We start from the raw sequence: 19,941 nt of genomic DNA on the forward strand, positions 1-19,941 counted from the left end.
TATTACAGAATTATTTGGTGAATTCAGAACTGGTAAATCACAACTTTGTCATCAGCTTGCCGTCACTTGCCAGGTAAGTCCAAATTCAATCACAGTACTTTATTCTCATCTTTTAGCTTCCTATTACTATGGGTGGTGCTGAAGGTAAATGTTTATATATTGACACGGAAGGCACATTTCGACCAGTTAGAATACTTGCAGTTGCTGAAAGATATGGTTTGAATGGTCAAGATGTTTTAGATAATGTCGCATATGCTCGAGCATATAATGCAGATCACCAACAGCAACTCTTAATACACGCAAGTGCAATGATGGCCGAGTCAAAGTTCGCTTTATTAATTATAGATAGTGCTAGTAAGTCTAGTTGGACTGTTTTTACATACTAATTATCTCAAGTGAACCTATATAGAACTGATTTCTCTGGTAGAGGTGAACTATCTGCTAGACAAATGCACCTTGCCAAATTTCTAAGAAATCTAATGAGACTGGCTGACGAATATGGGATAGCTGTTGTCATTACAAATCAAGTTGTTGCTCAAGTTGATGGTGCTAATCCATACAATCCTGATCCTAAAAAGCCAATCGGTGGAAATATTCTAGCACATGCATCGACAACACGACTTTTCTTGAAAAAGGGCAGAGGGACCACTCGAGTTGCCAAAATATATGACTCACCGTGCTTACCAGAATCTGACGCTACTTACAATATCGCCGCTGATGGTATTGGTGATCCCGTGGAAGAAGATAATTAGAATTTACCTATTATTATTACAACCTCTCACAACGCATGTATTACCATAATTTGAAAGCATTTGCATTATGTCAAAGATTGATTATGGCTAAGAAAAGAGAAAAATGTGATGCTCTAGACTAAATAGATCAGTTGCTTGAGGATAGAGAGGTCATTTTGAATCGAAGTACGACAAAATGGGAGATATTATTAATGACGTTGTGTACCATACGACGATAGAAACTCCACACTTTTTACTTCTTACGATCCCTCATATTTTTCTCTAAATCCTTATCATCTTCAAACTACCAACTAGATCCAGAAGGTAGAAAGTAGTTACTATTATGAAAGATAAAGAGTAATAGTAGTTTACAAATTTAGACGTGTATATCAAACACGTTACATATTTTTATCATCTCATTCGCGTCATGACGAACGATGATTGTATATGGTCATTCAAAGGAGCAAGGACATTCATGCGAGAGAATAGTAGATGTGTTAATCGAATAGTGAGATGATTCTTGCTTTCTATCAACTCTGAATTAATGGTGGCTGTATCTCTTATGAGCACCACATTGGAAGTAAAAGGAGTACAATGCTCAAGGGAGACCGGATTATTGGATTGATTCATGGACGTGTGTACATTATTCGAAGAATGCCATTATAACTTCAACTATGAGCTTTAAAACTGACTAAAGCATTATTAGTCAATTGTTACTATTCAATCGGTTAAAACACTCTTGCTATCATACAAATGAACCAGTTACACATATAAAATCACTTTAGGTACAACTACAGTTTACCGATGTCAAACCTTAACTTGCAAGTCAAAAAATAGAAAATATATAGCGTTAATCCAGACAACATGAACCTCGAAAGAATATTCATATACTTTCATGTACAACTGTGATAGATATCATACACGAAATCTCAAGGATAACTCACTTGGTAACTATCTGGATCATTGTCTTAATAATTTTAAAGCTTGATATTAAACAGTCAAAACAAGGCTGTCCTGGATCAATGGGTATTTGTTATCTAGTACATATGATAAAAAGCGTTTTTTGAATGATGCAAGTTACGGGGCTTGAAATAACTGAGTCCAGGCAGCCTTCATTGAATAAACCTAGTTTAAGACAAACGAAAATGTATAAGACTTGTCATCCAGACCATACGTAAATACATCTATTTGTTCATCGTTGGTTCCAATGACGATTATATAGTATTATTGGTATGTAGCTGTAATTATCGACTTGATTAATAATTTTGAGTCGAAATTTGGGAAGAAATTACCTTAATATTCGTCTAATTTGAGATCAATTATAAATTCTATCATGGGCTGCTCTTTGCAGATGAACGCTTTACTAACAACAAATCCTTAGCCAAAGACAATGACTACAAGTGTAAGTATCATCGTTATGTATTAGTAAACAAATATTAGATAGGATTATTTAATGGTTTTTAAGTTTATAGAGCACATACAATTTTCCAACTCAATGCTCATCACCTTTTATAAGAATATTGTTACAAATAAAGTCAATAGTACTGAATACTTTACATGAATCTGCTGAAGTTACCAATCAAAAGACCGGCTTTAAAGGAATATAAGCCAAGCTTAGCTATAGCCATGTTATTTATATTCTTGATTAAAACAGTCACAGTTGCGGTTTTACGAGATTCAGTTGTTTCTGGATAGTTTTATCCACCTTGGGACGTAAATAAATGGCCCTATATAGAATATTAAAGTAGTTGCTGGAAGTGTAGAAATATCGTCTGTTGATTTTATCGAAAGTAACAGTGAAGTGGTCGATATTGTAGCGACTTTGTTAACTTGGTATTATTACTGAAAGTCACAATATGTTCCATGTACCGAAAGACAATATGGTACGCCAAAATTCATAGCAGTTCAATAACGTCGCTGAAATTATTATTCAGGCATAATCGCAGGCTTACCACATTGAATAAAGTTGGATGTCTCTATGATGTCAATTATACTATATTCGTAGGCGAGAAAATGACGTTAGGTTATGAACCACTATCGTATAAATCATTATTGTTAATATCATTATTGTACAATGAAATGGGCTCCTAGATTAGTACACAGGCAAAATATTTGTGGGTGACATTACTCGAGTACAAATTAAAACAAGCGACTTTTTCTTAAAGTTTTGGGACATTAAAGCTGATTTGTCGAACTTACCGTGATTTAATTGTCCTTAATTTCAATATAAATTACTTAATTGTATACCTTGTTAACAAGATCCATATCCCTTGTTTCGGCCATATTATATGTACCATGTCGTTTTTCCCCTTTCATCCTTCTGATGTGGTTATATTCTGAAATGAGTTTAATCGCAAAAAGGGTAGATCGCTATTAATCTCGTGGCCCGCAAAGTCAGCTTCGTCAGTTAAATTAGGTTATCTTTCTGAAATGAAAAGCTAAAGCCTGGGTCCTAAAATATTAATCCAAACAGCTATTTAACTTTTCAATGTCAAACGTCTGAGGTAATTACGAAGCAGATTCTGTGAAACCGAAAGGTGAATCGCAAATCAAACTGCAGTTATCTCACCTTCGTTTGATATTCCTCTCTTTTGGGTAAGGGAAACAATAAACCATATATTACAAACTACTTCTTTTCGCTGTATTAGACTTGCTAGGGTTGTATTAAGAGAAAGTTTTCCTAGGTGTCCCATTCATTGTGTCTTTTTTGTTTCGTTATTCCGTAAAATCATCAAAGAAGTACTTCTTTTAAGACCGAATCTGCTTTGAAAATAGCGTACTTTTAACCTATGGCGTTTAACATGTAATTTAGTTACTTCCAATGAGTGCATTACAGGGCCATAGTCCAAACCAATCGAGACATCACGCTGAAATTATGAATGATCAAAATTCGCAACGGTTTCAAATTTCTGTTTCGAACCTCTTGTAAACCGAGGACAGCTCCTTTCATGAACTTGGAAGTATACAGATGATCGACCACCATAGATTAACTGAGTGCCCCTCAATAGGTGTAAGCCATAGGAGACTCAGTGAGACAAAGTACCAGAAAATTCGTATAAACTAAACGCCGAATGAATCTTTTCGTCAAATAGGCAACATCTTCTGATATCGTTGATATACCTCTGCAATTCCAAAGGTACCCCCACAACGAAAAGCTCCCACTTGTAATTTTACAAATTGAAACGCCACATCACCTGTACCTCATTTGGCATCTCTAGGTTGGCCGAAACATATCAAAGAAAAATTGTCCCTCCCCAGGGCAACGAAACCGTGAAAACGCACATCTCCCTCAATGTTTACGTATAAATATCCAACGAAACTGTCCATACGACTAACTACATATAAATCGGTTGATAAATGTTGCAATTGAGAGGGAAACGTCAAACAAGTAACTCCTTTTTCTAACCTTAAATACAATAAATACTCATAGCCAGTAAATGATCACCAGAAAGTAACACTCTTCACACATGGACACACAAAAACAGGTTTTACAACATACTAATTTATGAAGATTGAAATTCTTTTGCAACCTTAGCGCAGACAACTGAAATTGGAACATTACAATGTGAGAAGAGGCCAAATCATGTTCTCGCAACCAAGGTATTAAATTTTTTGCCGCGTTTGATCTCTAGTTTACCGTGTCTATCCAACCACTTGAAGTGTTTCTGCTGGTCGAACACGCTGGTCGAGTAAACCTCGCTGGTAGCTACACATACACTGATCGTCATAGACTCGGACCGACTTCATTGTGCTCAAGACCTTTCTATTGGACACATTTATAGATTGCCAGAAAGGCGGAGGGACATTGAACATGGGTCACGAACGGTTCCACATCTAAATGTTCGAGCAACTATGTATGTTATCTTGCAAAGCTTCAAATTTTGTTAATGATCGAGAAGTCCCAAAGTCGTTAAGGAATAAAAAGTAAGGTTCGTTAAACTACAGAAGACGACAGCATTATTGAGTTGTTTGTGTAACTTGACCTGCGTGGGTCGTGGACCCTTTGCCCTTCACGTCTGATGCGTGGCTTGCTTGTGGATGGATACATTGAACATGAAAAACAAAGGTATGTGGGAACCACATCCCGGAAACATAATAAAAGGGAGGGCCCTTGTCCCTCTCAAATGACTTCGTCGATCAAAATGGTAGTACTATATTATGAGTTTTTAGAATGTTTATCATGTATCACTGGGAATACACTGCCAGTAAAGGTAGCCGTCGCAGTTGGGCTTATGTGTTCCGTATACTGGCTTATTTCCTTGTAGCGAGTTGTTTGACAGACTAATATTTTGGTGGTTACTGTTTGCTGAACATTCAATTACGACAACAATACTAACACTCATCAAATAAAATAAGAATGGGTGTTCTACTATGATCCACCAGGTATTCTCAGCAAACAGGGGGTTGCGGCATTTGATTCCGTTTCTAGGACATTGTGGACACACATCCCAGTTGCACATGTTCGCTGTATTAAACAAACCACGATTTAGATGTCATGGACAAACGTTCCACGACCGGTACACGTTACGTTACCCAAACAACTAAAAAATGCCGTCGTGTTCTGTAGTTTAACGCACCTTACTTTTTATTCCTTAACGACTTTGGGACTTCTCGATCATTAACAAAATTTGAAGCTTTGCAAGATAACATACATAGTTGCTCGAACATTTAGATGTGGAACCGTTCGTGACCCATGTTCAATGTCCCTCCGCCTTTCTGGCAATCTATAAATGTGTCCAATAGAAAGGTCTTGAGCACAATGAAATCAGTCGGAATCAACGAGGAATAATGAAATGGCACCGTTTACACTACATCACTCCGGCGCATGTGAATGTTTCATACGAACGTAGTGTCGCTCTCGTGGCGCTCGTGGATTAATTTGTCGAAGCAAGCAGTTCACTTATGAAGTACTGACAGTCGGAGATTTCCCGTTCTTCACGTATATATCTGTCATAGGTTACACCGTACGTATGTAGACGACCTGTGGGTATCTTCTAAGTTTCATGAAGGAAATCATAATTTAAAGTCATTTTGTTGGAAATTAGGTGGCACACCTTCTGTGAACTCACAGGGTATCGTTTTGTTTGTCGAGTTAATTGATTTCTAGATTGAAGGTTTCATGTTCATGATTCACCCCTCTTTTTAATGGTTAAATGTTGTTAGCGAGCATTTGACGATGGTTTCCACCACTCTAGGGGAATTGTTCATCTCAGTGGCATAGAGAAACCAGTTTAGCTGATAACCAAACTGGTGCGTAACTGCTTCCAAAGATATTCCTGAAGTGCGGTGTAACGTTGTTATTATCACAACAAAGATATATTGTAAACGACTGCCCGTTGCGCCGTGGTGAAAGGAGTGGACTTGGAACGTACGCTGCAATTGTTGAGAATAGTGGCCAACAACGTTGGCCTCCTTTGTCTACTTTGAAAATTGATTGACTGTACATTAAATCTCTCTGGCAGATCGTAAACTAACTTGAATGTTTTAGTGATTCGTATGGGTATGTGGACGCAGCGAAGCTTAAATATTTAGTTTCCTTTTCAGGCATGTGATATGCCTAAGTAGTGTTAATCTAAAAGGAGAGACTTGCAGCAGTTTTAAGCAAGGCGTTGTAAAGTTCAAAATTACCCACTGTAGTATAATTTTCAAAGATGTCTTAATATTCTGATAACAGGAAAATTATATTTCTTGTTGGTCGTGGCACTACTAGACAATAAAAAACCTTGTGGTATGAAGGAATGTAATTTTCAAACTTATTTGTGATATCATTTATTTTATCCTTAATCGTGGTCGCGTTCCTGATTAGTATGTTAATCCTTGGCGTTTACAATAATTAACGTCACATCGTCAGTAAGTAGCTTTATCCCAGCGTCACACAACAAAGAACTTAAATTAGCTGACGTCACGACACGTCAAGTGAATGCGAGAGGACATCCAGTTTATCGTGAAAAAATCATTATATTTGATAATAGTTATGCCGGGAGTAAAACTGAGTGGGCAGGTGTCAAATTGCTTCGCATAGATGTCTATGCGAATTGTATGATAGAGTATCACACCAACAAAGTTCGTTTAGAATCTGCTTATGCATGTCGGTTTTACTGTATGAACTAAGAAATAAATATTATTTCTCCTTTATGACCTCTTAATTTTCTGTGACGTAAGTAATCATCTTCTTTCTTCTGTAGGAGCTTTGCACTTCTATAGGATGTACTTAACAATTTTATAGCTGAATTTCGTTTTATCTTAACCGTTTTCAAGCACTTCAGTTTAACTAAACTCAAAATTAGTTACTGCTACGTAAGGTAGGAGCTTTTGCACCATCAAACTTGATGCAGTAAGTCAAGTTCTAGGTCGAACAATGTTTACCTCAACAATTTCACGTCTTCTGAACTTTCGAAATGCTCTTCTCATTAAAATAAAGCAATACGCTGAAGTAGATATATAAAATTGAGTGAAAACTTGTTTTAAGTGTGCATAAATCAGGCGTGGTTACACAAGCGATTAAATCTTTGATGCATTCTGTATACTAGTGTTGGAATAACCTAACAGATTCATAAGTCAGGTCCGGTGGACTCGAACGTAACGTTTTTAACACTTTTCTTGACAGTTCGATACGAAGTATTGTAATGTTGTTTGTGTCTGTTCATATTGACGATGTCTAGTAACAATTATATGAATCACTAACTCTACGCACTTGAAATGAGCAATGTCTGTGATAATTCCGAATAGCTTGGTATGACTCTACTTGATAATAAAAGATCGTATTTGATGTACTATGATTGTTCGTTCTTCACGATTCGATCGGAAGAGAACACTCGCGACAATTGAGAGGCGTAACGCATCGAAAAGATTCGTTGAAGTTACTAGTTGTATAAGCGTGACTTCAATGTATGTGAACATTCCAACATTCGCGTCACCCATAAGCTTTTCATATCCATATGATAACATTGAATGCTTTGAGGTGACATAGAATTATTGTGTCTGGTAACCATGCTTTTCTGCTAGCCAAAAAGATTTCATCTTGTGATCTTATCTTCTTATGGGCTCATACGATAACCAGCTCAAATGATTCGATACAGTTTGTGATCTAAATCATAAATGAAAAGTTAGGAGAGAGTACGTCGGTTGAAGATACGTACTAATGATTGTAGTGTACTATTTCAGAGGCTAAATCCTGATGGTAAGATAGCCAAGATTCATGGATCTTCGATGTAGCTTATTATTTGCTTATCGCATTCATCAACAATTAGTGTAGATGAATATTATTGACTTCTATTTACAACATTTTGTAATATTGCAGAGATGATCATACCTAGCTATAAGATGGATATTGATCTAGAGATATAGAAAAGAAGTAAAATCCTAAAATGTAGATAGTAGCATATTCCTGTTAAATTCAATTTGTTATCATTTCGTTAGCTAAAATGCGATGTTGATACGCTACCACTAGAAAGGAAGCATTCTGTTTGGTAGTTTGCATGGATAAATCAAAGTAGAGGACTTATATATTAAACATCATCTGAAAGGCCATTTAGTATTTTTCAATAACTTAACACGAGAAGACATTTTCGCTGATTATTCTTGTACATTGTCTGATAGTTTAACAAATTAAATCAATATGCGGACATGTGGTTCCCGTGGACAGTCATACAGTCTATAGACCTTTAGGATTAGGCTTTCCTTATATTCATAGGCCGCCTAACTCACATTATCGATATATATATTCGCAAAATGCAATCATTACATTTTCTAGTCGTCAAATTATGACTGAAATTGATTATTCGGACAGTTCCTAAGATAGACAAGTTCGCCAACGCGTTCAAATTTGTCATTTTTCTTTGCTAAGAGACCGCCAATTCTCTTTGCATGACCTAACCAATGGCAATGAAGTAGGGTATCAGTAGAACTAAATACTGCTGAAGACTATTTGGGATTTATCCTCATAATTAACCTCGTAGGAAGTGTTTTAATTATGTCTATGAACATACTACAACCTTTTATAAAAGGATCAACCATCGTAGCAATAATAATACTTTACGCACCCTAGTTTGTAATAAATATCTACATTTATTACAAACTATATATTCCTAAATAACATCAAGCAGAAGGTATGTTGCATGAGAGCGCATTAAACCAACCAAAATCAGACTATCAAGCACCACCTAACACAGATCTTGTCTGCACTAGCGTTTGAAGGCGACGAGGTTTTAGCACTCAGAGTACCACTGCGTGAGATTATGGTATTTGTTGGATTTCTTCTCTTAGAATTGTAACTCCTTGAAGCGAACCACAAGGTTCTGATATTTCACAACTGGTTAACAGGTCCCCTATAGGCTACAATAATGGTAATTAACTATAATCCGTGATCAAATTATTATCATGCGTATGATTAAGTTAAAGTTATTTTGATTTATTAAGAAATGGAAACCTTCTTTACAGTGAATATTTTCACATTTGCTTATGCTTGTCCTTTCCAGCATGTAAAATTTCGATACTACAGTGGCAAAAAACAAGAGACAAGCTAAAGTTCATTTGCATATGCTTAGTAATATTTCGATCATTCATGTTCATTCATTCAATAACCCAATAATAATCTCTTGTCTTTCGATGCGCTTTCTGCTAACTTCAACACCCATTCTGGTGTTCTGTACCAGCTCCATACGTTTTCTTTTTCGATGTGATAGTCTTTCCCTTCGTTAATTGCTAAGAGCATTTCATCAGTCATTTCAAATTCAGTGGGGAATGTCCAAAATTGATCAGCTTCATACGATTCCTGCAATAAAACCGACGGTATCATTCGTTCCTTCAATGATAATACAAATGCTATCACATGTGCTTGAGCTTCACTGAGTGCAAAAGGATGAACATGACGCAATAAGCCTACGAAAGCATAAGAGGGGTCACTAAGATAGAACAAGTTGTGCTTTGACAGATTTACCAATGTCATACTTCCTTGTGCACTGTCAGGGAGATTGTATGGTAGTCTGAGGTGTGCTGGTATATCATCTAACACATTTTTTCTTGACTGATTGGATTGAGGAAACACGCTATTGCTTTTCCATGGTTCGTCAGTTGGTCTCATGAAAGGATAAGTGTACGTGTATCCGGTCCCAAATATGATTACATCTATACCATGATCGACATGACCATCAGCGTATATCACGCTTCTACCATGTGTTCCCACGACCTCTCCTCTCTGCTCAATCTTATCTAGCCATCTAGGTCTTTCCTCTTTCCATTCATACTTGGGCGGCGATCTTCTTGATTGAATGATACGAGTACTTGGTAGACCCGGATTTTCTTTGACGGAGTTATAAGGAGATTGGCCATGTTCCGGTGAACGGTCTAACCAAGCTATTTCCCTGCTTATATCATATCCACTAGCCCTACTACCGATTACTACGCAAGATTTACCTCTAAATTGTTCAGCACTTTCATAAAATCGCGAGTGAAAGAGATCTCCCTCAAACTTCCACAAGTTATCGATAAAAGGTATATGGGCTTGTACATAATGACCAGATGCATTTATGACGAAATCGTACCATTCAATTGCCTGCTGCTTTGTGTTGACATTCTCCAAGGTAATTTCCCATCTCCCTTTTTGTTGAGGAAGGTAGCCACACTTATACTTTGCAACTCCATCAGCATGCTTCAACCTAAGCACCCGGGTACCCAACTGGATGAGCTTAGTAAGTCCATACTTTTTAGCAAATCTCTCCAAATACTTGAGAATTTCGGTATGTGAAGGAAATCGATGAGTTGATTCTAGATGCTCATCATTCCTAAAGGACATGAGCTCAGTTGGAAGGTTTGTTCGCAAGCTCCCGTAGATTGCTGATGGTGGCACCTCCTCTTTCACGTCTACAACTCCCTCACTGTAATGCGAAAATGAAGTTGCCGCATGGGCCTGGCCAAAATCGTCGAAACGAATTTCGTAGTTTTTAGGAGTATCCCCAAGGTTCCATACCCCGCCAACGTTGTTTCTCACCTCAAAAACGACTATCTCTGCATCAGGGACGCGTTTTTTTACTTCATTTGCAGACACCAATCCACCTTGACCTGGTAAGTTTTAATTAAATGTGAATACCTCAACAATTTCACCAACCTGCTCCTATAATCGCTACGCGTGGTGCGGTATTCATGGTATTGGTAGTTCTTTGACCTGCATAATTTTCAATTTATACTTGCTCATTAGCAGCACATATTTAGCACATATTGTGTGCTGGTTATTTTGTTCTAGCAAGGAACGTCTTGCAGGAACAATGTGCATTACGAAATTCAACTGTTTGAATCATTTTATAATAGCTCGTTTGATGCTTGACAACGATTGCTTGTGATCATATTAACAAATTTGGATGCTAGCTGATAAAACATACAGTGTTCTTCACATCGCCTGTCTTTATTACACTGATGCTGCCTCCTATGTTTTCGGATCTCTACTTCATCAAACTTGATGAATAAATCACCATTTTGATATTGAGTTAAACGGTTGTAAATAGTGATTATAAACAACGACAAAATAGAAATGCTTTGATAAATTTAAAGCTTATATTTGAATTACATGATCAGCTTTGATGTATAGAGTATCAAACATCCATGAATTAGCCCGATAACCTATTACCATTAAGCCCTATTGCTTTCCAAAGCGAAGCTGATAGAAGATCTAGTTATCAGTAATTCAAAGTGAAAGTAAAAAAATCATCTCAGTATCCAATTAGCACATCGATTTCTCCCAATAATGACAATTCTAGCTCCGTCGACGCGGCTGTAGATATTCCTTTATCATGACGCTAATAAGATGACAGGATGTGAACTGATGGTAAAATACACATATAGTATAGATTTATAACCCATTGATACTCCATATATCACAGTATTGTAGTTTCATTGAATCTTCAGGATCTGGTTGAAAGTTGGAAGATAATAAGAATCAAGAGATCAAAATATTGTAAAATGTTAAAATTTAATTTGATACCATCTTCTATTCAACTTTCCCAAAGATGAATTCATGGTTTTTCTTATAATCATCATCATTAAATTATAAGAAAATACTTAGGAAATCCATTTTAGTAACGACTAGTACTGTATGCCTGGAATTGATGATAATAATGACATCGGATTTGATATATCTGATGATGACATCTATGTACCTATAGCTCAAAGGAGAGCAACCCTTCTAGGTAACAAGAAGACATCAGAAAATGATGATAGACCCAATAGTTCTCTTGATTTTCTTAATGATGATAGTAATAAGGCTAGTACAAGCTCCAAAACTCTACTCGAAGAGTCTCAAGTTATCTTGAGCGAAAAAAAGACACAGGGTGAGATTCCTGCTTATTTTTATTCATGATTCTAAGTAACTCAGATAACATGAAATCTGATATTCAGCGAAGAGCAGAGGAAGACGCGGACATTGTTGATGCGCACACTAAACAACAAAGAAAGTTGATACCTGCAGCTGAGTTGGCTCATGGAATTTCATACTCCCGAATAATGGAAACCAGGTGGGTTATTAGTCTCAAATTAGTATCATTTAATTTTCGTTTGATATAGCTGGAAACCACCGGAATATATAAGACAACGTTCTTCTGAAGGAAATTCGTTGATTCGGCGTAAACACCACATACTTGTTGAGGGCTCTGATATTCCTCCTCCTTGTGAGACATTTGCGGTCGGTGAAGGATATAACTGAAGATAAAATCTTATATAATAACAGGATATGAAACTACCAGGAGCTATACTCAGATATTTGAAGTTTAAGAAGATACTTTCACCTACACCAATTCAAATTCAAGGCATTTCAACAGCGTATGTTATTTTATTATTGACTTGCTATTCTGATTTTTTAGATTCTCAGGTAGAGATATGATAGGGATAGCGTTTACGGGTTCTGGGAAAACTTTATCTTTTTCATTACCAACTTTAATGTTTGCTCTTGAGGAAGAATCTAAACTAGGATTTGACAAAGGCGAAGGTCCAATTGGTATTATACTCTGTCCATCAGTACGTCTTAGATTTTTTTTATTAATAAAATTGACTTTAAATTAGCGAGAACTTGCACGACAGACGCACGACGGTCTAATTCAAATGAGTAGAGCTTTGAATGATGACGGTTATCCTTTGGTAAGAAGTCTGCTATGTATCGGAGGTATTAGTATGCAAGATCAAAGTGAAACACTTCAAAACGGTTTCCATATAGTTGTTGCTACTCCTGGACGTTTATTGGATATGTTGGAAAAAGGCAAAATTACCCTTTTTAGCTGCAGGTAAGGTTGATATGATTGTTTTGAAAAGAAGTCATTGAAGTATATAATAGATACCTATGTTTAGATGAAGCAGATAGAATGATAGATATGGGCTTTGAGGAAGATGTTAGATCCATAATGTCTTTCTTCAAGGTATGACAAATTGCGTACACCACTACCTTTTTTGACATTACTTTAGCATCAGAGGCAAACGCTTCTTTTTTCAGCCACGATGCCAAAGAAAATACAAGATTTTGCAAGGCAGTCGCTAGTTGAGCCTATATTAGTTAACGTAGGTCGTGCTGGTGCAGCTAATTTGGACGTTCTTCAAGTAAGTTGATAAATAACTATGAATAATTGAGTTTGACTTACTGGTTCAGGAAGTTGAATTTATTGAGCCAGAGGCTAAGATGGTGTATCTCCTTGAGTGTTTACAGAAAACGCCACCACCTGTTATTATTTTCAGTGATCTGAAAAATGATGTTGATGGTAGGTTTCTGATTTAATTTATGAGACAATCTAATTTTACTTAGATATTCATGAGTACCTACTCTTAAAAGGTATTGAAGCTGTTGCTATACATGGCTCCAAATGTAAGTAGCTAGTAAGGTTCTACTGATTACTAAACGAAGGAATGAAAGCTCAAGAAGAACGTGAATTTGCAATAGAAACTTTTAAAAGTGGTAGGAAAGATGTAATGGTTGCCTCAGGTGTCGCTTCAAAGGTATACATGAAAGTTGGATGACTCAATAGAGCGCTAACTTATTCGAAGGGTTTAGATTTTAATGATATACAACACGTGATAAACTTTACAATGCCTAAAGAAATAGAAGACTATGTACATCAAATTGGCAGAACAGGTCGCAGTGGGAAGACAGGAGTAGCAACAACGTTTGTTAATCATAGTGTTCCAGAGCAAACATTACTTGACCTTAAGTACCTACTTAAAGAAGCAAAGCAAAGGTATGTTAGATTAATTGAAGATAGCTTTGAGGTCTAAGACAAATTAGAATACCATCATTTTTACATGACGTAGTTGATCCATTCGACGGTAAACCTAGCGGCTGTCCAATTTGCGGTGGTAAGTTAAAAAAATGTAATAGATATAACTGAATTATATAAGGCCTTGGACATAGCGCTGTCAATTGTCCTAAGCTTGAAGATGCACAAAAGCGGAAACCAAAAGGCGATGAAATTGGTAGTAGCTGGTAAGAAGTATGAAAATCAAGTTAAATTTTTATATTGTAATATATAACTGTAAATCAATCTTGATCACATACTATCAAATCGAAATTCTATTAGAGAATGTCTGAATCTGAATTCAAACTAGGAGTAGATTCAAATTCCAAGGTTCGCAATAACACATACAATATAATATTTAATGAACTATTTAGTAGATATTAAATGAGGATGGTGATCCTGTTATCGAGATAGTAGAAGACGTAAAAGATACTTCAAAGAAGATCAAGACGGGTATAACTGAACCATTAGATAGTGATAGAATGGAGAAGAATGTTACTAGAAGGCGTGTATCAAAGTTACGAGAACTTTTAGGTGTCGATCTCGACCATGAGTCGCTACCAAATGAATCTAAGAAAACTAAGAGTGTACGATTTAATAAGAAAGATCTAGAACCAACCTCGAATTCATCTAAACGTTCAAATCAAGGAGTCTTAAATGATCTCGTCGTCGAACGATCTAATGATTCCCGACCCGATCGTTTATCTACAAGTGAAGATGAGCTTGATTTCTATGAAGATGATGAGGATACGCTTGACATCGAAGCTGATCTCATGCAACAGCAACTAGCAGTAGCTTATCATACAAAACGCAATAATTTCTCAGATTTACAAGATGACATTTGGGATCAAGAAGTATGATTCTACTAATAATTAGTAAGGTGGCTAACTTCTTGTAGTTCGTTCCAGATGATGCCTCTTTAGTTGGACAAGCACCACCAAAAGGCAAATTCGAACCCTATGCTAAACGCTCATTTAGTGATAAGATGATAAATGAGAATGGTGATGAAGAGCAAGTTTCCATTATGATACCTAGATTAGTTCCAGGTATGAAGATGGGTCATTATAATGATGGTGTTATAACGACGGAAGAAGCAGATGAATGGGATGACTACACGGAAGAGGCCAAGCAATTATTAGAAAAGCTTAAAATGGGAAACAGAGAAGATCTACCGCAATTACAACGTCCTATGGAAAGGAACGTAGAAGAAATGGAAAGGAAGCCACCTAGAGTTGAGGCAACAACGCGAGAAAAAGATGAGGAAGTAGAGGTTAAACCAAAAATATCGCGTTTTAAAGCGTCTAGAATGCAAAACATGTAAAAAAAATTAATATCTTCCCTTTGTTAAAAAGACAAGCTAGTAACGAGCCAAGTGACCATCATCAGCATTCCATATTTAGTAAATTAAAATCAATAAATAATAGTTTTAATGTCTGGTTAGTTAGAAATTACAGTTGAAAATGAAATTTAATAAAAGCCAGCGATATACTCAGGTGAATTTTATACGAATCCAACTTTAAAGCTAATTAGAACTAGTCTACACGAATCGTAATCATCAGCCGGGACCTAAGCACTTACCTACGCTCTCTATCACGCCTCATGGACAACCTCATCGTGTACTCTATAACTATGTGCACACACAATTAGTGAGTCGATGAATATATCAGTATACTCAGAATCTTTAAGCTAACAATTGGCAGAACACAGAGAATTATCTTCTAACCCCTTCAAAGAAAGGTATGTAGGTTGGCATTTATACTATAAAGTGCTCATGCGGACTCAGGCGATCTTTGCGTGGCGAAAATGGAAACGGGCGAAGATAATAGAACTTTTAATTGTGAGGCCAGCAGAAGCCTCAAATGGTTCATATCAAATGCTGGAGTTATGAATCCTGTTTATAAAGTGAGCCTACCAAATCCGAGGATAGATGGTGATGATTTGCCATTATTCCAAGTAAGCAAACCTAGTGAGTTAGCTTATAAAGCGATTGAAAAACTATTAAATCGTTCAAAGATCCACATGCAAACTTTTGGTCTTTGTTTTACTTTGCATATGCAGGACATCAAATACCACCAAAACGACTTGAAGTGGGTGTAAATATTCTCTCTCTACATTTAATTCACGCGTCAATCTTCTTTTAGTTTGGTAGAGTGATGAAAACGACAACAGAAAGTAAACAAAGTGAAGTGAAAATCACGATCACTGGTAAATCGAAGGAAGAGAAAGCAGTTTGGCAAACTCTAGGCGACGGCAATGAGGATGCAGTCGAATGGGTTGTACTCTGTACCGTACTTAACCTTTTGGATGATCAAATAAAGAAGTCACCGTCTGAAATTCCAACTATGCAACCTCAGTCACATATGAATAATATAGTTAAGCCACAAGCTACGATGATGCCTAGACCACCAATCAGGGACCCATTAGCTCAACGCTTGCATATTCCGCAACTTGGTCCAATAAACAATGGTGGTGAGTTATCAGGGCAGTTACCAATGTCAAGGAAGCTATGAAGTTCAAGGAAGATCAAGGCCAGGTAATATACTTAAAGTAATGTCAATTAATGCTTAAAATTTATTCCAATTTTTGTATATTTTGTAAATTAGACAATATCTTCTTATCATACCACGATCGTCATTATGGGATCTTTAACGAAGCTACCATCTGAGCTTTGGTCTGCAATATTAGAGCAGCTGGATCAGAGGGATCAATCTTCAACTTCAGCTGCTCTCATGATTGCATTTCCGAAAGCACCTGTCGATTTCAAACACGTTTGGATGCATATACACCTACGAAATGAGCTTCAAGTAAAGGCGCTCAATATGAAATTAATGAATGATAGGGAAATGAAATTAACATTGCAATCACAATCTTATCTAGGTCAATCACTACGCCACACTGCTATGCTCGGTGATCCTTACTTTTTGATAAACGTATATGAAAGCTTAAAGCATGTGCAATTATTATCAATATTCGTTGGACCTGCTTTTGCTCCTGAACACTTAAGCGAATTCTTCAATAAACCTCGTAATAATTTGAGAACACTAAACATACACTTCCGTCCATATCTTAAAAGGCGTTCTTATTACCAGTAAGTGGGATAGTTATTTAGATAATATGAAGATTATTAAACTTCTTAGGTTTTTAAAAGGTGCTTACTTTGACTCTACTTTAGAGCAATTAGCTCTAAATTGGCCAATAAATCCTAATTTGACTAGGCTTTCATTTATACAAGATAATCCGCCTTCTTTGGACCACAAGGAGAGTAAAGAGAGGTTACCTTTGCATGTTGAACAGTCTGTAGATCTTATAGATCATTCAACTTACCTCGAGAGCTATTCAGGTGGTCCAACATCATACTTCAAGAAGCGTATATTGACGGATGACTTACCAAAGAAATTCGCTCATCCAATAGTATTTTTCAATCTAAGTCATTGTCTAACACAATTTTCAACAAGCCCATTTGCATCTAGTATTGAACATATGAGACTTATTATACCACAGAGAGATGTGCGTTTCAATATGGCTTTGGACGTTATAATTAACTAAAATAAATTATTATAGGTAGCGACATCATTAGCTATAAAAGATTCACTTCCAAAGGTCAAAAGTATTGATCTATCTACAACATTAATAAAAGTTGTTGGACCAGATGCTAATTTATCAAATCTTTTAAGAAAGCTAAGAAGTTTAGAGTATTTGATATTGGATCAAACAGATGTTTTGGGAACAGATGTTACTTACACAAATGTTGTGGCAAGAGACAGAGCGCGGAAGTCTGCGAGAGCTATTGGGCAAATGAGTGCAACAACCGGTTTAGTTCATGCTAAAAGTATTGAGATTGCTATAAATGAGTGGGTAGCCGAACAAAGGGCATCATTTATGCAATTTGATGAATCAATCATTGAAAGACAACAAGATGAAAGAAACGAAGAGATAGTACAGCCTCGGAGAAGAATCAATACAGGTAGAAGAGCCTTCCAAGCCAATTTTTCAATAAGAACCGAAACAGGTTCTGATACAAGAAACTTACCAAGGCTTTCAAATGCAGCGAAAGCATATTTAGAAAACGCTCCAGTTAATTATTTAGTGTTACCAGAATTATCACAATTGAAAGCTATAACAGTGGGTGTATCAGATCAAGTTAAGAAATGTAGACGGGAGGAATGGCATAAAGAGTTTGAGAAAGGTTGGCGTGAAGGATGTAATAAAGTTGTCGAAACTATCGAACAAATATATAAAGCGTGGATGAAATCTATTGAGGATGATTGCACAGCCGATGGAAGTACTACGAACAAAACAATAACCCAAAAAACAAAAAATAAATACAAAACTTACGGAAAATCTAATAATCAACCTCGAGCACAAAGAGGCCAAGTTAAGAAGAAAGTTGAAATAATCAAGCTTGAAGACACTAAAGATAATGAAACTAGTAAATCTACACTACCAAATAACTTTAAAGACCATTTTAAAGGTATGAGTATTTGTTCAGATGAGAAACAAATGTTGGAATTGATTGAAAGAGCATCTGATAGGGAATATCAGGTGCCAGTCTTTTGCACGAAAGCCAAATGTGAACATCCAAGGAATACTGGTGATAATGAAGGAGAGAGTGAAGAGGAGTTAGAAGAAGAGGTAGTAGAAAGTGATAAGGAAGAAGAGATCATAGAATGCCCAAGTAATTGTGCTCATAGGGTAATATGGGATATATGGAAAGATGTATGATGTAATTCATGAAGAATAAGATAAACCTAGAAGATGGATGACTGCATTAATGAGTTAATAGATGTCTGATAGTGACGTCATAGAATCTGACAGCGAAGTGGCTGACGGAAAGAGAGCCTATAGATGAATGAAATGGGAAGCAGAGAATGTGGTGACTAAAAAAGTAAATGAAATAAAATTTTAACATCATTTCGCTATTAATTCAGGTGTGCCTTCTTGAATGTTCTCCTCAACAATCAGACAAGCAGGAAAAATGGCAAACGTATTCTTTGATGTTACAGCAAACGGCTCAGCAGTCGGTAAGATAATAATAAAAAGAAATATAGTATAGTAATTTATGAACAGGTCGTATCACATTCAAACTCCGTGATGACATTGTCCCAAAGACAGCTAAAAACTTCCGTGAATTATGCACTGGAGAACATGGATTCGGTTACAAGGGATCACCATTTCACAGAGTAATTCCACAATTCATGTTGCAAGGTGGTGACTTCACCCGCCAAAACGGTACAGGTGGAAAGTCAATCTACGGTGAAAAGTTCGCAGATGAGAACTTTACCCTGAAGCACACCAAGCCAGGTCTTTTATCAATGGCCAACGCTGGTAAGAACACCAACGGTTCACAATTCTTTGTCACTACTGTACCATGCCCATGGTTGGATGGCGCTCACGTCGTCTTCGGTGAAGTTGTCGAAGGTTTGGATGTTGTTAAGAAGATCGAATCATTCGGCTCTGGATCAGGTAAGACTTCAGCAAAGATTGAAGTTGCTAACTGTGGTACCGTCTAAATTGAATAATTGATTGTAAATAAATTGATTTTTTATTTTGAAATTTAAATCTTTGTTGAGGAGATAGCGAGCGATTAAGAAGAACAATCAAAAATGCATTTAATGTTTTCTTCAGATGAGCAGGGCAAGAGAGTTTATTCTTTAAAGGTATTTTACCTTCTATAATATTATACCGGCCATTCTAATAAACTGATAGAAAGTTACCGATAACGGCGTAATCACGAAATCTGCACATCCAGCTAGGTTCTCTCCTGATGACAAGTATTCTCGTCAAAGGTATTTACCCGTTTCGATAAAATATCACTCATTAACATTACATACCATAGAGTGACGATAAAGAAGAGATTTGGTATTTTACCTACACAATTACCTAGAAATAGAGCTTTTTAAATAAAATTATTCATTTGTAAATTAAAATTACTTTTTTCGGTATGT

At 36.5% G+C, this 19,941-nt stretch overlaps 7 protein-coding genes across 7 annotated transcripts; 6 read left to right on the plus strand and 1 right to left on the minus strand.

The window, feature by feature from the left end:
* Positions 1 to 8,189: 8,189 nt before the first annotated feature.
* On the minus strand, positions 8,190 to 11,461 carry WALSEDRAFT_56215 (FAD/NAD(P)-binding domain-containing protein). Its single transcript, XM_006956280.1, has 2 exons — positions 10,837 to 11,461; positions 8,190 to 10,790 (listed from the first exon to the last, which is right to left on the minus strand). The coding sequence occupies exons 1-2, from the start codon at positions 10,871 to 10,873 to the stop codon at positions 9,307 to 9,309; spliced, it is 1,521 nt and encodes a 506-aa protein (XP_006956342.1). The 5' UTR covers positions 10,874 to 11,461; the 3' UTR covers positions 8,190 to 9,306.
* A 96-nt stretch (positions 11,462 to 11,557) lies between these two features.
* On the plus strand, positions 11,558 to 14,214 carry WALSEDRAFT_59338 (P-loop containing nucleoside triphosphate hydrolase protein). Its single transcript, XM_006956281.1, has 14 exons — positions 11,558 to 12,052; positions 12,097 to 12,235; positions 12,285 to 12,402; positions 12,448 to 12,539; positions 12,581 to 12,734; positions 12,780 to 12,997; positions 13,048 to 13,129; positions 13,176 to 13,307; positions 13,357 to 13,465; positions 13,510 to 13,569; positions 13,618 to 13,700; positions 13,749 to 13,939; positions 13,987 to 14,057; positions 14,100 to 14,214. The coding sequence occupies exons 1-14, from the start codon at positions 11,818 to 11,820 to the stop codon at positions 14,186 to 14,188; spliced, it is 1,773 nt and encodes a 590-aa protein (XP_006956343.1). The 5' UTR covers positions 11,558 to 11,817; the 3' UTR covers positions 14,189 to 14,214.
* Positions 14,215 to 14,247: 33 nt separating this feature from the next.
* WALSEDRAFT_67306 (hypothetical protein) lies at positions 14,248 to 15,317 on the plus strand (the record flags this gene model as incomplete). The annotated part of the gene is made up of 3 exons (XM_006956282.1): positions 14,248 to 14,326; positions 14,374 to 14,850; positions 14,895 to 15,317. The coding sequence occupies exons 1-3, from the start codon at positions 14,282 to 14,284 to the stop codon at positions 15,315 to 15,317; spliced, it is 945 nt and encodes a 314-aa protein (XP_006956344.1). The 5' UTR covers positions 14,248 to 14,281.
* Positions 15,318 to 15,374: 57 nt separating this feature from the next.
* WALSEDRAFT_59340 (hypothetical protein) lies at positions 15,375 to 16,599 on the plus strand. Its single transcript, XM_006956283.1, has 7 exons — positions 15,375 to 15,432; positions 15,478 to 15,489; positions 15,533 to 15,642; positions 15,697 to 15,733; positions 15,780 to 15,962; positions 16,010 to 16,083; positions 16,138 to 16,599. Exons 1-7 carry the CDS (start codon positions 15,426 to 15,428, stop codon positions 16,504 to 16,506), a joined length of 792 nt encoding a protein of 263 aa, XP_006956345.1. The 5' UTR covers positions 15,375 to 15,425; the 3' UTR covers positions 16,507 to 16,599.
* A 33-nt stretch (positions 16,600 to 16,632) lies between these two features.
* On the plus strand, positions 16,633 to 18,718 carry WALSEDRAFT_62348 (hypothetical protein; the record flags this gene model as incomplete). The annotated part of the gene is made up of 3 exons (XM_006956284.1): positions 16,633 to 17,084; positions 17,134 to 17,503; positions 17,558 to 18,718. The coding sequence occupies 3 exons, from the start codon at positions 16,633 to 16,635 to the stop codon at positions 18,716 to 18,718; spliced, it is 1,983 nt and encodes a 660-aa protein (XP_006956346.1).
* Positions 18,719 to 18,949: 231 nt separating this feature from the next.
* WALSEDRAFT_31168 (hypothetical protein) lies at positions 18,950 to 19,575 on the plus strand. The gene is made up of 2 exons (XM_006956285.1): positions 18,950 to 19,017; positions 19,064 to 19,575. Exons 1-2 carry the CDS (start codon positions 18,972 to 18,974, stop codon positions 19,504 to 19,506), a joined length of 489 nt encoding a protein of 162 aa, XP_006956347.1. The 5' UTR covers positions 18,950 to 18,971; the 3' UTR covers positions 19,507 to 19,575.
* A 20-nt stretch (positions 19,576 to 19,595) lies between these two features.
* WALSEDRAFT_35285 (Nop10p-domain-containing protein) lies at positions 19,596 to 19,932 on the plus strand. Its single transcript, XM_006956286.1, has 3 exons — positions 19,596 to 19,653; positions 19,703 to 19,782; positions 19,833 to 19,932. Exons 1-3 carry the CDS (start codon positions 19,600 to 19,602, stop codon positions 19,894 to 19,896), a joined length of 198 nt encoding a protein of 65 aa, XP_006956348.1. The 5' UTR covers positions 19,596 to 19,599; the 3' UTR covers positions 19,897 to 19,932.
* Positions 19,933 to 19,941: the final 9 nt, after the last annotated feature.

Source organism: Wallemia mellicola (assembly GCF_000263375.1).
Source record: "Wallemia mellicola CBS 633.66 unplaced genomic scaffold WALSEscaffold_2, whole genome shotgun sequence".
NCBI classification, from domain to species: Eukaryota; Fungi; Basidiomycota; class Wallemiomycetes; order Wallemiales; family Wallemiaceae; genus Wallemia; species Wallemia mellicola.